At 38.3% G+C, this 18,236-nt stretch overlaps 1 protein-coding gene across 2 annotated transcripts in view; it reads left to right on the forward strand.

Moving 5' to 3' along the window:
* Nucleotides 1–5,464: 5,464 nt before the first annotated feature.
* Nucleotides 5,465–18,236, forward strand: part of MIS18BP1 (MIS18 binding protein 1) — a 52,251-nt gene continuing 39,479 nt past the window's right edge. For both annotated transcript variants that reach the window (XM_058293464.2, XM_058293462.2), the window contains exons 1-3: nucleotides 5,465–5,951; nucleotides 14,302–14,934; nucleotides 17,946–18,101. In XM_058293464.2, the coding sequence (XP_058149447.1) occupies nucleotides 14,394–14,934; nucleotides 17,946–18,101 (697 nt within the window). In that variant the 5' untranslated portion in view covers nucleotides 5,465–5,951; nucleotides 14,302–14,393. The remainder of the gene's footprint in view (nucleotides 5,952–14,301; nucleotides 14,935–17,945; nucleotides 18,102–18,236) is intronic.

Raw genomic sequence — 18,236 nt, forward strand, 5'->3', positions numbered from 1 at the left:
AGACATTATCTTTACTATATGTCAATTTTCTTCGCTCAGAAAGCCCTGACCATGCGGACACATGAATATATTCACATTATCTTATGGTTGTACACAAATTTTTTTTTAAAGAAGGAAATAGAAGAGAAAAATATCAGCATTCACTGTATAGAGTAAGGGTAAATAATTATTAAGTAAAATAAAATGGCTGCCTGAACTGAAGCTTGTTGTGAGGGACCCCTTTCCAAATTGAGCTTTTCTAGAAAATAAAAAAATCGACGTCTAGGGACTTTCTGATAAAGTAGAACACGCCCTATAGAACTGCAGATAAATAACACCTTACCTGCACTGATAAATTAGTTTAAGCCAGGTCAGATAGAAGTAGCTTATCAAGGGAAGAGTTTTGGCTCAATGGATAGAGTATCTGCCTACCACATGGAAGGCCCAAAGTTCAAACCCAGGGCCTCCTGACCCGTGTGATAAACTAGCCCACATGTAATGCTGATGCGTGTAAGGAGTGCTGTGCCACTTGTGCCACACAGGAGTGTCTCCGCATAAGGGAGCCCCACGCACAAGGAGCATGCCCCATAAGGAGAGCTGCCCAGTACAAAAACGTGCAGACTGCCCAGGAGTGGCACTGCACACACGGAGAGCTGACACAGCAAGATGACACAAAAAAAAAGAGACAGATTCCGGGTGCCGCTGACAAGAATACAAGCAGACACAGAAGAATACACAGCGAATGAACACAGAGAACAAACAACTGGGGCGGCGGGGGGGCGGGGAGGGGAGAGAAATAAATAAATCTTTAAAAAAAAGAAGTAGCTTATCAAAATGGACAGGCAGGATATGAGATGATTTGACTGCCACATCGGTTATCCCACTGATTTCCATGGTTGATTCCGCACTGACTGGTGTCCCCTTCCTCCCTCACCACTCTATGTGTATCTCTCCTAAAACTGCACACTCAAAGAGGACAACCTTCCCCTAGAAAAGGACCATTCTTCAGTCAAGGCTTTAGGAGAAGCTGTGTCACCTGCTGGAACCTTCAAAATGGACAAGCATATTAATGAATGTATATCTTCTCTGCACTTTGTAAGAGTCCCTCGTGTAAAATGGAAACTTAATGTCAGCCAATCAGACTATTTCCTCACTTGCATCTGCATTTGGCCATATGAGCTTCCCTTTCCATTCCCTTCTGCTTTTTGAATGGGATGCTGCCCGATTCATGAATTACTCAATAAAGCTGTGAGATCCTAAATGCAATGTCGAGGTTTTAATTTTAACAAATAGTTCATAAAACTCATGACCCAGCAATACCACTACTGGGTACATAACCAGAAGAACTGACAGCAGCGATACGAACAGACATCTGCATACCAATGTTCACAGCAGCATTATTCATAATCGCTGATGGAAGATGGAAACAACCCAGATGACCATCAACTGAAGAATGGATAAACAAACTGTGGTGTATACACACGATAAAACTTTATGCAGCTGTAAGAAGAAATGAAGCCATAAAATATACAACAACATGGATAAACCTGGAGGACGTTGAGTTAAGCAAGCCAGACACAAAAGGACAAACACTGTATGATTGTGCTACTGTGAACTAAACATATTGTCTAATCTCATGGAGTTAATAACTTGAATACGGGTCACCAGAAAACAGAATGAGGTTAGAGAATGATGAGCTAAGGAATAACTTGTGCAGAATTAGTAAAAAGGATGTGTTTATCTTTGGAAATGAATAGAAAAGGTAAAAGTCTAACATAATGTTTATAACTTGCAGTACTATTATGTGGGTATGAAAGTGGTTCAAAGGGAAAGTCTAAGGTCATATATACTACAAAAAAGAAGGCTAAAAAATATAACATGGGACTGTATAGCATCGTGAAACCACATGTGAAATACAAGTATGAGTAAAATTGCATGTGTAAGACTGTTTTTCTTTGAAACTGAACAAATGTATGTTAATACTACAAGAAAAACGTTAATACCTGACCCAAAAAACCATGCTAAGTGAAAGAAACAAGATACAAATTACCACATATTGTACAATTACATTTATATACAATGTAAATATAAATCAATTTGTAAAGATGAAATTAGATTAGTGCTTATGTAGGGCTGGGGAAGGATTCCTAAGGTGTGTGGAGCTTTTCTTTTTGGAGTAAAGAAATTGTTCTTAATTTTTTTTATGGTGATGAATGCACAACATGGTGATTATACTAAAAGCCATTGATTATAAACTTTGGATAGATTGTATGGTAAGTGAATATATCTCAGTAAAACTGCTTAATAAATAATTGTGCAAAAATAGCCAGAAATAGCAGTTATGTACAGCAGGGGAAGCATAGAGATTAAGAATTGAGGAATTTTGTTTGTTTTTTGTTTATTATTATTGAAATAATGAAAATGCTCTAATAATGATTTAAGTGATGAATGCACAACTATGTGATTATACTAAATACCATTGACTGCACACTTTGGATGAATTGTATGCTTTATTAATATGTAGCAATAAAATTGATTTGTTTAAAAAAAACTAAAACTAAAACTCTAGTTACATGTATTTTTGTATTTGCGTACTAGGTCACAAGGTAAAACAATTTCTAATTGTAGATTGCAACAAAAAAAATTGAAAACTAATGAAAATAAAATTCTTCTGTTACATTTTTTTACTTTTCCTTCTGAGTAGCTATGGAAAATAAGCCATACTGCTCTTCCTACCTGAAAGAATGTCCCTGAGCTGTGAGAACTGTTCCTAGCTGGCTGCCTCCAGCTTCATTGCCTCTGCAGTTTGCCAAAGGCTTTGAGCCAACGCCAGATTCTTCCCGGCCACCCTCCTCCCCCAACCTGGCAGAAACTAGGGTCTGGTCCTTTCTGCACAGTGCAGGTCTCCTCTGGCTAATCCATATCTTCCTATGGAGTTACTTGAGCGTTTGTCAGATCTGCATTGAAATCTGGGGCTCCCCCTGCCCAATTTGGCTTCCTTCATCCTTTCCTTTCACAAATGTCAGATCTGCATCAAGTTCTGAAGGCTTTGCGGACTGAATCCTTCTTCCTTTCCCTTCATCTTTCATGGGCCTTATCCCCAATAAACCTCTTATACTTCTAATTCCATCTTATCATTTGCTTCCTAGAGTATCTTAATTGACAACATCTTCATAGCACTTATTGCAATTTGTAATGGTATGTTTACATGATTGTCATTGTAAATTGTCTCCATCACATAGCAAGCTATTTTGGCAATCTTTTCCACTAAAAGTGTCTTCCTCTCATAAATTCCCAAAAGCTTCCTATTATCTTCCCCATTGTCCCTCCCCTAGGCCCAAACAGGTCAGCAGTGCCTTACACAAGGACAGCTGCTGGAGCGAGAAGGAACTAAAATCCTGCTTCAGGGCTACATCTGCCAAGAACAGGATTTCTCAACCTCAGCATATTAACATTTTAGACTGGTAATTCTTTACTGTGGGGGCTTTCCTGTGCATTGTAGGTTGTTTAGTAACATCCCTGTCCCCCTCCCACTAGATGCCAATTGTGACTATCATAGATGTCTCCAGGCATTGTCAAATGTCCTTTGTGGGGCAAACTCGCCTCCATTTGAGAACAGCCAGACTTTAGAAAAAAGTATCTTTTTCTAACTATCCAAAAGTGCCATATAGCCATGTAGAAGAAGCCCTACTGGAACTCACCAGGGTTCTTGGAAGAGCACCCACCTCCACCCTCCACCCCGCCCCGTTAAGCAGTCCCAGATCCCTTGGATGCTTCTCCCACACAGTGTGAGACTTCCAGTCTCTTCCTTTCATGCCTGTCCACTAGGGCTGCAGATGGGTCTGCAAGTTTTCCCGTGAGTTAAAGGTCTAGGACAGGACAGAATATTCCAAATGGCTGTGGAAATAGGAGGTATTCTTCCTTCCAGATAGATAGAAACTTACAGGACAGTCCATTCAGAGCAGTGTATTGGGCTCCCAAAGGACAAAACATTGCCCTATGGTCTCTATTCCTTCACAACACAAGCTGTTATCCATAAATTGTTTTACCTGGAAAATCCTTAGTCATCCTTATGTAAAGCCCTGTTTACCATTCACCCTGGAGCACACTATATTCCAGTTCTTTCTCACATGAAAATGGACTAATTCTAAAAATGTAAAGTGAGAGAAGGAAATTTTAAACTTAAAATTAATGTAAATAATTCACTTAATGTAATTAACTCAATTTTAATTAAAAAATAAAAGTCTATAATTTTGAGTGTTTGCCCTTACATTTTGTGTGTGTAAGCCATGGCTATCTCCACCACCAAGCATCGGAAACTTCTCATACCTTAAGAATTTATGAAGTTCTGGAGAACGAAAGCCTACCTCTCTAACTTCTTATTTAACAAAGGGCATATTTGCTGTATTTTTTTTTTTAAGGCGGTACCGGGGGCTGAATCCGGGACCTTGTACAAGGGAAGCAGGCGCTCAAACCACTGTTACATTCCCTTCCGACACTGTATTTTAAATCACGCCTTTCCTACAAATTTGGTGCAAATCCATGTCCAGCCGTTTCCTCATTATGGTGTACAAGCAGAAATTTTATTTTATCCATGCAGATTTGCTTCCCCTTTCTCCCACTGGTTTCTTTTCCGTACTTGTATCCATTTGTATGTTTCAAATTTGCATTTTGGATCCTGAATATTCCGTGTGCCCAAAATTAGTACTACAGGATTTAGAAGAGGGAATTGCAAAACGCCACTTAAATCAATCCATTACAACTTTTCCCTTCGGTTAGGTAAACAATCATAACTTTATACATGATATTCGATGACTCTATAAACTGAGGAATTTTCTTAGATGAAGCATAAAATGAGGCTGTCATGTCCCAAATGATGATTTGGGAGAATTTTTGGAGAGAAGCAGAATTGGAGCTGGAGGGGGTCTAGGGCTAAAATGACCACGTGCACCCAGTCCTTCATCCTCAAATCTGAAACAAGGTGCCTATATAGCGCTGTCAGCTGGCGACTACGTCTTGCCGGGGCACAGAGGACACACACTATCCACGATGGTTAAACGGAGCACAGCGCCACTGGGTGCAGTCTGAGGCTGGGCTAACCCTAACGGCTACTGCAGGAAACTGCCCTGCAACCTAGAACTGCCGATTAAAGCTCCTAGAATCCGAGACGAAAGATCAGGTTCAAAACCTACGTTCTTCCGGCGAGAATAGCTCAAACTAGACAGCCCATTGCAAGTGTAACTTCGCATTCAGTCCATTATCCCCTAAAGAACAAACCGCTCTTCCTCGGCTTCAAATATTTGGCTGACATAGACAACAAAAGTTTCCTCAAAGGAATTCAGCATGCTGTTTCCTCAAAGGTGGAAGGAACCTATGCCTAAGTTACTAGCAAACACACAGCGTAGAAAAACTAAAGCGTTTAAAAACTCTTCCCCAGAGCACTGTGAAGGAAAATGTACGGTAGCTGGTAAGGGCCAAACTTAATAAACGCAGTTTCGCTGGGGAGAGCGGGCGACTTCTGACATTGAACTTCCAGCCGCAGAGCACGACGGGAGGAGGTGTGGAAAGCTGAGCTGGCTCAGGGCGCGTACCCGGTTCTCTCTGGAGATTAAACAAATGCGGCTGAAAACTGGAGTGGCGCGCTGTCGACCCTCGACGGCTTGAGGTCGTCCACTTCTTGTGGAAACAGCATTACCCTCGCGGCTCCGGGGCCGTCCGGGATTTGTGGAGCCTGTGAGACACTCTGGGTGACGTACTTCCCAAGCGAGCCAATACCCGGCTGGCGGGAAGGCGGGCTCTTCGAATTTGAATTCCTAAACTGTTGTGTCAGGGAGCCTCAGGCGCCGTGAGCGTGGGCTGAGGTCTGGCAGCGGCGGTGTAGGGCTCGCGCAGGCCTGAGGCGCAAGTCCTGGGGCGACCGACCCCCTCCTCGTGGAGCAGAGCCCGGACTGCCGCCGTCCGGCTTCGCCAAGGTACTGTCTCTCTGCTTTCTTCCCTCGCCTCCTGCCCCGGGTCCTCGCCGGCGCTGGATTTCGTAGCCTCGCGGTTCTCTTGGCACACGCGGGTATTGGTAGATATTGGCTTTGGTATTAATTTCACAACTGCTTATTCATTTTGTGTGTATTTGTTGTATTTCTACTAATTGTCAGATTTTCGCGCTCAGATTCATTTCAATGGTGTGACCTAGGACACTAAGATCACCGGAGTGTCGGGAAGGGGCGGACAATTTTATGCTAGAATGATTACCAAGTAGGAAATGTGCGTGTGTCAGTGCCAGACTCTTCACATTGGGACCCAAGAACTACGGGGCTATGGAAACAATTGATCCATTTAACTTATGTCTTCTTTTTTTTTTTAATGTCTTCTTTTGGTTAAATTACATGTTGGTTGCAAACGTTTTCAGATATTAATAGAATTAGAGAGCGGAAGTCTCCATCTTACTCTTCAAGGATGAACAGTTTTTTGTTTTGTTTTACAGAAATGGAATTGAACATCTTGTTAAACGCTTTTTAATTTGTTATTTGGATTTTTCTTGGATATTTGCCATTCAGTGCATATGTATCTTTTATTGAATCAATTGTATGGATGGAGCCGAATTTATTTAGTCCCCTGTTGGTGAAGACCTAGATTGTTTCTAATTTCCCTGGTAATGCAAGGAATGTACTTTTATAATGATAGACTATTATTTTATTAGGGTTCTCCAGAACCTACAGGATATATATACATATATATGTATTTGTGTAAACTTTATGAGATTTATTATAGGAATTGCCTCAAGTGACCATGGTAATTGGCAAGTACAAATTCTGTAGGGCTGGCTGTATGTTGAGAACTTTGATGAAGTTTTCCATGAATTCCCCAGGAAAAGCTGACTGGCTAAAGTAGAGAGAAATTTTCTCACTGCTGAAATCATCAGCTCTCCCTGTAAGGCCTACAACTGATTAGATCAGACTTCTCTCTTTGCTGAAGGTAATCTTCTTTGTTGATTGTAGTTACAATCAGCCATAGATGTGATTTACTGACTAATGATTTAAATGTACAGAATACCCTCAAAGTGGACGCTGTAACCTAGCTAAATTGACACATAAACAACCATCACAATTGTGTTGCCTGTTGGTTAAGAACTTGGTATTTGAAGTCTGGTAGACTTGGGTCCTGTTCTTTATTACTAGTTAAGTGTGATTTTGGACAGATTATTTAACCATCTTAAGCTTTAGTTTCCTTATCTTTAAGTACTGAATAATAAACAGTACTTAACTCTTAGAGTAGCTGTAAGATTATATTTAGTACCTGGCATGTGAATGTTCAATACATAATAGCTATTACCACATATATTTGCATCCCATGTGGCTGTTCCTGCTGGAAAAAATTTTAAGTGAAATTACTGGGTCAAAAATATGCAAATATATAATTTGAAATAATCATTACCAATCTGATAAGCAAAATAAATTTTAAAAAAAGATTCATTAGCTCTCTTTAAATGTTAAGTATATTAGCCCTTTACCATATATATGCTGCTTTCTTTTTCCAAGTGTTATCATTTGCCTTTTAACTTATAATCTCTCATTTTCTCCAACTTCACCTCCCAGTTTTGGTTAGTGTGCACTGAGATTTCTGACTTATTCCATTGTAATAATTGTTATTACAACTATTATTACTCCTACTACTCCCATAAATTCCTAGGAGAACTATTCATATTTTAGGGGGAGGAGAAATAACTTACATTCAATATCATATCCATGGTAACAAACAGTTGTTTAGCCTTATTTTGTATTTACATAGGCTATAAATGCTCAAAACCAACTTTTCCATACAATGGTTTTCTCATTCTTGAGTCTTTGTTTTGAATAAATAGCAATTTTTTTCCTAGTACATCAGCACCTTTCAATTTTCAGAATAAGTTCTGAAGATCAGATTTTCCAAACAGCTTTCAATGGTCTGCTGCAAGCACAGACATATCATTTTAGAATTCACTCTCCAGTTCAGCAAAGAAATCATAATTTCTTGCTAGTAGACTTCTTTCTGTTAAATATGCCTGGCCTTCAGGCCACACTATTCTTTCCTAAATTTGAGGGGTATGGCTTATCTGTATACTGACTCCTCATTTTCTAATGTTTTGTCACAGGTTGAACATTAATGATTTTTCTTTGTTCTTCTCTTCAGTTAACTCTTCTTAATTTTGGGTGACCTGGACCTAGTGGATTTTTCCCCCTCTATTCTGCAAAGCCTGTAGGGTCAGGGAAATCCTAGGTGACTTTTCTCTACCCATTTCTGTATTCCATCAAACACACTGAAACCACTGAGAAATGTTGGCAGTTCTTTTTGTTTCTGAGTTGCTGTTATCACACAGTGAGAGAGAAGGACTCCCTAGAGGAATTTTCTGTCTTTTTCTTATTCCTAGAGGAATTTTCTATGTCTTTTGGAATTTTAGAAATTTCAGAATATTGACCTTCTCCATCTTATTACTTAACTGAATTAAGAAGGTGGGAAGGAAGGATATGAAAGGGAAGAGTCTTATATGAGTCCTTAGAACCTTTCAATATGTCTTTAATTACCTGTCTTTAGAGGAAAACAGTTCTGTATGTCAAGTAGAGATTGGGCCTATTAGACTCTCAGGAAGTAAGATTGTGTAAACTGGGAGCAGATGTGGCTCAAGGAATTCAGCACCCACCTTCCACGTAACAGGAGAGGCTTGTGGACAAAGATCACGTCTGAGTCCAGCTCCATCACACAGAAACACAAACTCCAAAGTAGGGCTAACTTACATGGCACTGAACTCCATCTGCCATGACCATAGAACCTGTGGGTCTCTGCAGCCCTCAGAAGAACCAGTACCTGGGGTTGTATCTACTTTTATCTGTCTCTGGGACTCTGCTCAGGTGTGCATAAGGGCAACCCCTCTGATAACCTCCCAGCTCTTTTTGGAGACTTATAGCCATATAAACTCATTTGTCCTTTCCATTTCCCCCTTTTATTCAGGTCAAAAAGCATTTTTAACTCCTGGTATTATATGTAGACTGAGATATTCTGCTGGTCCGAGTTGACCCTTTTATTCAAGTCATTTTCTAGTTATATCATCAGCTGGTACTTGGTAGTAATCCCTCTAGCCAGGGAGGCTCATCCCTGGGAGTCATGTCCCACACTGGGGGGAAGGCAACACATTTACATGCTGAGTTTTTCTTCGAGACTGGCCACATTTGAGCAACATGGAGGCTCTCAGGAGATAGATAATGTGAGTCTCTTTAGATAGCTTATAGGAGAATCATATTTTCTATCCATTCTACCAACTTGTATCTTTTCATTGGAGAGTTTAATCCTTTAACATTCACTATTATTACTGTACAAGCAGTACTTATTTCAACCATTTTATCCTTAGGCATTTATATGTCATATCTTACTTTTATATCTCTTTTTACCCTTTTAGTTACCCTTACTGGTAATCTTCATTTCTACACCCTCTGCCAGTCCTCTCTCTTCTGACTTTTCCTTTCAGCCTGCAGAACTACCTTTAGTGTTTCTTATAGGGCAGATCTCTATTTAATAAACTCTCAGTTTAGGTTTAGCTTTAAATATTTAATCTTGACCTCATTTTTCAAGGACAGTTTTGCCAGATAAAGAATTTTTGGCTGGCAGTCTTTTCTCTTTCAGTATCTTTTTTCCCCCCATTTAAAAATTTATTAAAGTATGTCATTCATACATGAATATAAATAAACAATAAGTGTATGGTAAAAATTGTGAACTTATGAAACAAACATGCATAAATAACGTTGTACAGGGCTCCGGTACCTCATCCTACCCCCAATATTGCATTGTTTTTGAAACATTTGTAACAAATTATGAAAGAGCATCGTCAAAGTATTAATATTGCTACTAGCTGTAGTCCATATCTTACATTTGCTGTATTTTCCCTTATATCACCCTGTTATTTTTTTGTTCATAAGCCATACAATTTTTCTAAAATGTGCAATCAGTGGCATTTGGTATAATCACAGAGTTGTGCATTCATCACTTCAGTCAATATTAGAGTATTTTCATTACTCCAAAAATGAAAAAAAAAAAAAGCCAAAAACAAACCACTATCATACTCACTATGTTAGCTCTACTAATTATAAATCCTATTATGTGCTTTCACCATTTCTTTTCATTTCCAGACATTCACAAACAATTTTTTACCAATTCTGCACAGATTAAACTTCAGCTTTATAGTCTCTAACCACATTCTATTTTCTGGAGACTTATATTCTAGCTATTAATTCCGTGATTTTACTCGTTATATTTAGTTCATAATGGTAAAATCATACAATAATTGTCCATTGTGCCTGGCTTGCTTCACTCAACCTAATGTCCTGCAGGTTCATCCATGTTGTCATATGCTTCATGACTTCATTTCTTTTGACAGCTGCGTAATTTTCCATTGTGTGTATATACCACAATTTGTTTTTTGATTCATTGACTGATGGACACCTGGGTTATTTTCTTCCTTTGGAAATAATGAATAATTCCACTATGAACATTGGTATGCAGGTGTCTGTTTGTGTCATTGTTCTCAATTTTTCTGGGTATATACCTAATACTGGTGTGCTGGGTCACATGGTAAATCTGTATCTACCTCCTTAGGGACCGCCAAACAGAATTCTACATTGGCCGTACCATTCCACATTCCCACCAGCAGCGAGTAAGCGTTTCTGTCTCTCCACATCCTCTCCTACACGCAGTTTTCTGGTTGTTGTTTTTTTAACAAATTGATTTTGTTGGTACATATTAATAAAGCATAAATCCATCCAAAGAGTACAGTTATGGTATTTGGTATAATCACATATTTGTGCACTCATCTCCCCAATTATCCCCAGAGCACTTTCATTATCCCAATAAAAATAAACAAAAAACAAATGAACAAACAAAACTCATCACCTCTCCATCTGTCTATGCCTTGCCTGCCATACAAAGCTGCTATTCTTTTTACTTCTCTCAAGTTTATTTGTATTTATATTTTGTAAAAACTGTCTTACAATGCAGTATCACCCATATTCATGTTTTACGTGAGAATTTACTGTCTTATACAGTCTCATGTTAAAGTTTTTAGCTTTCCTTCTAATAATATATATGACCTTAGATTTTACATTTTAACCACTATCATACTCATAATAGCTCTGCTTGTTACAAACACTATGATATGTTTACCCATGTGTTTTTTTTCTTACAGGCTGCAGCACTCCCTTTAGTATCTCTTGTAATTCAATCATTCTTTTGTCTGTGAAGACTCTGAGCTCACCCTCATTTTTGGAGGACAGTTTTGCTGGATACAGAATTCTTGGCTGGCAGGTTTTTTTTCCAGTACCTTAAATACATCATACCACTTCTCACCTCCATGATATATGATGAGAGGTCAGCACTTAACCGTATTGAGTTTCCCTTGTATGTGATGCTTTGCTTTTCTCTTGCTGTTTTCAGAATCCTCTGTTTATCTCTGATAGTTGTCATTCTGAAAAGTAGCTGTCTCAGGGTAGGCCTTTTTGGATTTATTCTGTTTGGGGTGTGTTGTCCTTCTTAGGTATTGATATTTATGTCCTTCATGGGGACTGGGAAGCTTTCAGTCATTATCTCAAATACTTTTCTGCCCCTTTTCCATTCTTCTTCTGGGATACCAATAATGCAAATGTTTGTGCATTTTACACTATCATTCAGTTAATTCCCTGAGACTCTTTGAATCTTATCTATCGTTTCTTTCATTCCCATAAGGTCTGTAACTTTTCTTTGCAAGCTTTCAAATCGTTCTTTATGCTCTCCTAGTGTCTTCTTAATATCCTTTATTTCTTTAGTCATATTTTCTTTAAATTCTTTGAAGTGATTTAGGAGAGTTCTGTGATTACTACTGATTGTTTTAAATCCTGTATCTCTTCAGGATATTTGGCTAGTTCTTTTGGCTGGGCCTTCTTTTCCTGTTTCCTAGTATGGCTTGTAATTTTTTGTTGATGTCTAAGCATCTGAATATGTTGGTAAATTTACTCTGATGGCCAGTTTTTCTCTCTATTGTCTATTTTTTTTTTTTTACAGTTTTTCTTTGCTATTTGATTCAACTTATTATAGGTCTTTAAAATTGCCCAGCTTAAGTTATCAAAATTGCACCAGGGACTCACTAGTGGGGTGTAGATTTTCTCCCACAGGTAGGATACAAAGAGAACTGAAGTTTTCGTCCATGCAATTTTCAGACCAACCAGCAGATGGCACTGTCAGCAAACCTTTCCATGTAGCTGTTTCACTCTGGGCTTTCCTGTGTTCCTATTTTGAATCTCCAGATCAGAGATTCAAAGTAGGCTTTCCTGGCTGAATTAACTGAAGAAAAGCACCCCAACTCCACCTCCCTTTTCCCTTGAAACAGGTGGCAGGGAGGAAAATATCTGTTCCCCTCTCAGTTGGCTGCAGTAAGCCATGGGTTTTACCCTAACTTAACTATCGTGGGGATGGAGGAGGAGAGCCCTACCTAGCTGCTGCTGGGGTTGGTAAATCACGTTTGTTGTTTTGATCTCTTTGTCTCTGTCCCTTACCCTCTTGAGAGTTTTGTAGCACTGTCCTGGTCTATTAACCCCCAAAGCAGGTCCCCTGGACAGCTTTTGGCTCTTTCTACATTGTTTTTGTGAGAGCATTGAGCTTTGCCTGTTAGTTTGATGCCATCTTCCCATAATTCCCTTGTATGTGATTAATTGCTTCTCTCTTGCTGCTTTCAGAATTCTCCCTTTATCTTTGGTGTTGGACAGTCTGATTAGTATGTGTCTCCAAGTAGGTCTATTCAGATTTTTTCTGTTTGGAGTCTGTTGTGCTTCTTTAACATATATATATTTCTGCCTTGAATAATAGTTGGGAAATTTTCAGTCATTGTTTCCTCATGTAGTCTTTCTGCCCTTTTTCTCTGCTACGACACCCATGACACTTATGTTTGTGCTGTTGTTCAATACCCTGCTGAGTTTTTTCCATTATTTTCTCTATATTTTCGGATTTCCAACTGTCTAGCTCACTGATCCTTTCTTCTGCCTATTCAGATGTGCTCTTGTATGTCTTTAGTGTATTTTCATTCTCATTGTTGTGCCTTTCATTCCCATAAGAGCTGTTACTTTTCTTTGCATGTTTTAAATTCTTCTTTATGCTCACCCAGTGTCTTAATATTCTTTATCTATTTAGTCATATTTTCCCTCTTGAATTGGTTTAAGAGATTTGTTTGAACATCTTTGATTAGTTGTTCCAGACTTTGTATTGCTTCTGACTTTTTAATTCATTCCTTTGACTGGGCCTTATTTTGTTTCTTAGTATGGCTTGGAATTTTTTGGCTGATGCCTAGGCCTCTGATTATCCTGATAAGTTTATTCTGAAGGCCAGTTTCTCTTTCTTATCTAGGATTTTGATATTGATACCAATATCAAATGTATGTTAAGGCTCTTCTTTGAAAGTTGGTTAGTCTGTATTCCCCAGCCAAAACAAGCCCCGGAACCCACGCAGAGGCTCAGTCTACTTTCAGAGGACCCTGGGGAAAGGGTCAGGAAAGATGCCAAATGCGTTTCATATCAACTACCCAAGGCTGTGCTTTCTTGGCCTGCCCAACAGATGGAACACTACAGCTTTATTTCCCAGAGCTCTAAGAACACAGGGTATTTTTAACCCTCTGATGGTTCTATCTTTCAAGTGCTTCAAAACAATGGTGTAGCAGTGCCTTTTCAGGACAGACTGAAGCAAGGGATTTAGCCATCTAAATTCACCGGACAATAGCTGGATCAGATCTGGGCCGTGTTCCCCTCTGTTCTTGGGGAGGAGAGCTAACCACAACCCTCCCAGTCTGCAGCAGCCCACCAGGCAGGGATTAAACAGACCTATCTGGGAGTTGGAGGTGGGAGCTAGCATATGTGGGTGAACATGTTATAGTCTTTCACTCCGGTTTCTCAGTCTCTTTGTCCTCCTCTTCCCTGGATACTGCTCAATACTCCCTTGGTCTCTGGAACCCCAGAACAGTTGTTTTGGACAGTTTCTACATGTCCAGTAGCTGTTTCTAGGATATGAGGGAGCCCTGCAGCTGCCTACCCTGCCATCTTCCTAGAAGTCCAAAACTGCTTTTTTGTAGAGAAGTGAATTTGAAGACTAACCAGCTTGTCTATTGAAACACAATAAAAATGAGACTTTGACAAAAAATAGTCTTAATCTGATTTGTGAGCTATAAATTATCCAATTTTATAATATGCTAATTAGCCTTTTAATGAGTATATGTTTTATGGAAAGAAAATTTTAACTTTTTCTGCATCAGAGCATGATAAAGGTTGATTTCACATTGAACTACAGGTTCCTCTGTACCCCTGCTGAAGTTCTACTCTGAAAATTGTGCCTAAGTGATTTTTGTGTTAAAGAAACTTTGTTGCTACCGTTTTACCAAGATGATTGCAACACCCTTGAAACATCCAGAAATTCACTTATCTTCAGGGACTACTTTGCAAAGGAGCAATATACCTATGCAGGCAATCTTTTTTGACAGCATTCCTTCAGGCACACTTACTCCTGTAAAAGATTTGGCAAAATATCAGAACTCCTCTTTAAAATTACATGACCATAAAAAGAATCAGTTCTTGGAAATTACAACTTTCAAAAATAAAAATATATTTCAGTCTACCATGTTGGCAGAGGCTACCAATTCTAACAGTTCTCTTGATATTAGTGCTATAAAGCCCAACAAGGATGGATTCGGAAAGAAAGTAACCTATGAATCACCAGTAAAAATATTTCAGAGAATGAAAGAAAAAGTACTGCGTGACAAACAAGAACAAGCTTCAAGAAACAGTAGTTTGTTGGAATCACCGAAAAGTAAAAGTAACAAAATCTTAACTCCTAATGGAGCTGTGAAAAGACTATTGCACCATACCTACCTCTGTGAAGAAAAGGAAAACAACAAATCATTCCAATCAGATAATTCACTAAGAGGTTAGTTTTATTATGTGTTGGTTAAATGGCTATAACATCTTAAGTGTTTAATATGTCAGCGACTGTTTTAGGTGCTTAGGATCTAGTAAAGGACAGAAAATGGACAGAACTCCCTGTTCTAGTTTAGCTATCTGGGAAGACAGATAATTAACACATTAGATAAGTAATTTTTATCGTACAGTAAAAAAGTTCTACTAAAAGAAAAAACGTAGAGTGAGAGCTGATGGGTGGAGCTAGAGGGGGATGTAATTTTCAGTGGGTTGATCAGTGTAAGGTTCAATGAGAAGGTGTCTTTTGAGTAACAACAAAATTTGAAGGAAGTGATATATGCAGAGAGAATGGGGAACAATGATTCAGAGAACAAATGGCCTGAGATAGGAGCCTTTTTGAGACAAGTTCAAAGACTAGCTATAAGGTTAGTTTGTCAGTTGTAGAGTGAGTAGACAGAGCTGGAGAGGAAGAGTCAGATAATGTAGGGCCTTGTAGGAAAATGGAAGGTTTTGGCTTCTACTGTGAGCAAAATAAAGTTATTGGAGGGTTTTGAACAGAGGAATGCCAAGATCTGGCTTGTTTTTAGAGTATCACTGACTGTTGGTTTGAAATGGAAAATTATTGCTGAGAGATGATGTTGGCTTCATCAAGATGGTAGCAGGCTAATGACAAGTGGTTGGATTCTATATACATTTTGAAAGTAGGACCCATATGATCTGCTCATAGATTGGGTACATAATGTATGTTAAAGAGATATAAAGAACAACCTACTACATGGTTTTTGTTTTTGTTTTTTTGCCTGAGCAACTGGAAAGATGGAGTGATTTAACTGAAATGGGGAAGATTGGGGGTGTGTGTGGAATAGGAGCTAGTTAGGAGATTAGATAGGAGATTGTGATCACCAAGGAATGTAGGTAGAAAGAGAAAACTTCAAGTGTTAAGTCCTGGAGCACTCCAACATTTAAAAGTTGTAATAAAGACTTGTAACTAGAGAAGGCAACTGAGAAACTGATGAGGAAGGAGGAAAACCAGGAGAGTGAGATTTTGGAAGCCAAGAGAATAAAGTGTTTTAAGGAGAAGAGAGTTATCAGTTGTTTACTGCTGCAGATAGGTCAAGTATGATGAAGGCTGAAATTTGGCCATTGAATTTAGCATTGTGGGGGACACTGATAACTTAGATGAGGCAGTTTAGGTGGAGCAGTAGGAGCAAACACATGACTTAAGAGGACTCAAGGCATAATGTAAGAAAAGAAATTGGCAGTAGTGAACACAGACATTTCTTTTTATAAGTTCACCATAAAGGGGAGTAGAAAAATTATGGCAAGTATGGTTAAGAGAGGTTTTATTGTTGTTTTTTATGATTGGTGAAGTAACAGCAAGTGAGTGATTTATAGTGATCGACTGTGAAGCTTAAGCTGTTTAGACAGGGAAAAGAAGACATAAAGGAGGTAACGGAGTGTGAAAAGAAGTATAGGTCTTGTTGGGATAGTCAATGTATTGGAAGGAATTAACTGGAAAGATAGGTGGTGTCAGAAATTGGGATACTTGGAATTGAGATTTTGATGAGGTGTAGTAATTGATAAATGACAGGATATTTTAAATATATTATTTAGTCCTTTCAGCAAACACATGAGGTGGCGATCATTTCATAGTCTAGGAAATGGGCTTATAATAGTGTAAGTCTGCTTTATGTTCTCACAGGCAATGAGACATACTGAGAATTGAGCACAGGTATCTACTTGAAGGCCCATGTTGTAACCATTATACAGTAGATTTTTACTATATTGTTGCATTTCAAGGACAGTGGCCTACTCTTATATAGAAAGCAGAGTTTTCTAAGGGAGTTTGGAATGGAGCTGGGGGCACTACACAAAATACTCTGTTTCCCATGGTGTGGGAGAAAAGGGAAAAGCGAATGAAATAATGCACATTAAAGCACATTTTATAATGTAAAGTAACAGTATTCAATGAGAAAGAAATATCTGACTGCTTTAATAATCTGATAACTATTGGCCCTTTCCCCAGAAAATTCATATAAATACAAATACAAATTCTTTATGTAATTTCAGAGACCTTTTGAAGGGTCTCTGCATGACCTTGGACTCCCAGATAACCCAATACGTACAACATATTATGCTTGCTGGAATTACCTACTTTATTTACAGCATTGCCCATCTATTTCCAGGAGCTTGAGTTAGAAAAGAAACAGAAACATCACTTTTTTAAAATGATAGATATAATCATAATAATATCTTATATTAAATGTCTTAGGCCAAAGTGGCATACTTATTAAAGCATAATTACTACCTATTTTTTTCAATTTTAACATTTGAAATTAAACATATAAAATAACTCAGTTCTTCCTTCGCTTGCACAAATTTTAAGTCTATGAGCTTTCTTTTTTGTGGAAGAAACCCATTTCTATATCAAGTAACAAAGCTTTAAGGACCTCAGATATAAAACAGGATAAAATATAAGCAACACTGTTAGTCCGTATTTGTCTAGGTCATAAGCCTATCACATTTGTGCCTTTGAAAACCTTCTAAAGAGACTGAGTATACTATTGAATCTCAACATTTTGATTTTTAAAGTATGCTACAACACTTCCCCTTTTCTTTCATAGTTTAGATATTTACAGCAACCAGAAGCAGAAAAAGACTGGGTGGTATTTAATATATAATCTTAACTAAAGCCATTCATTTTACAAATTAAAAACAGGCCCAGAGAAGTCATTCAGTTTATTCTGAGTTACATATCCAATTTGTGGCAGCACCAGATTCTAGATTTCCAGGTTTCAAAGACTAGTAGTACACTTTTGTCTGGAGCTGGGAAGTTCTAACATGGAGAAGTTTTTAAAAAATTCTTCCACACATAATGGAGTGAAGGAATGAGAAGAAAATAAAGGGTAAAACTTATGTAAATGTTACGTATTGCAAAAATACATTATGCTGTCCTGATCATTATCGAAGTGAAGTTTCTTTATTTCAAGATATTTAAAAGGCTTTTTTTTTCCTTTCCAGTGACTAACAGAATTCATCCTCCTCTTTCTTTAAAGAAAATCTCAACCTCAGTCCAAGAAGTTCCTCTAGAATCATCAAATAATGTTTTCCTTCCAATGAAACAAAAGATTCAATGTCAGCAAGAGAAGAAATCAGCTCTGCATAATTTAACTTATGGTAAAGTGCTTTTTGTTTTGTTTGTTTTGTAGTTTGTAACTTGTATGTATTGTCTTTTTTACTTTGTAACTTGACTGTATTGTTAGATAGTCTAGATAACTATTTTCGCTCTGTGGAGAATATGCAGTGACTGTG

Source organism: Dasypus novemcinctus, chromosome 3 (genome assembly GCF_030445035.2).
Source record: "Dasypus novemcinctus isolate mDasNov1 chromosome 3, mDasNov1.1.hap2, whole genome shotgun sequence".
Lineage (NCBI taxonomy): Eukaryota > Metazoa > Chordata > Mammalia > Cingulata > Dasypodidae > Dasypus > Dasypus novemcinctus.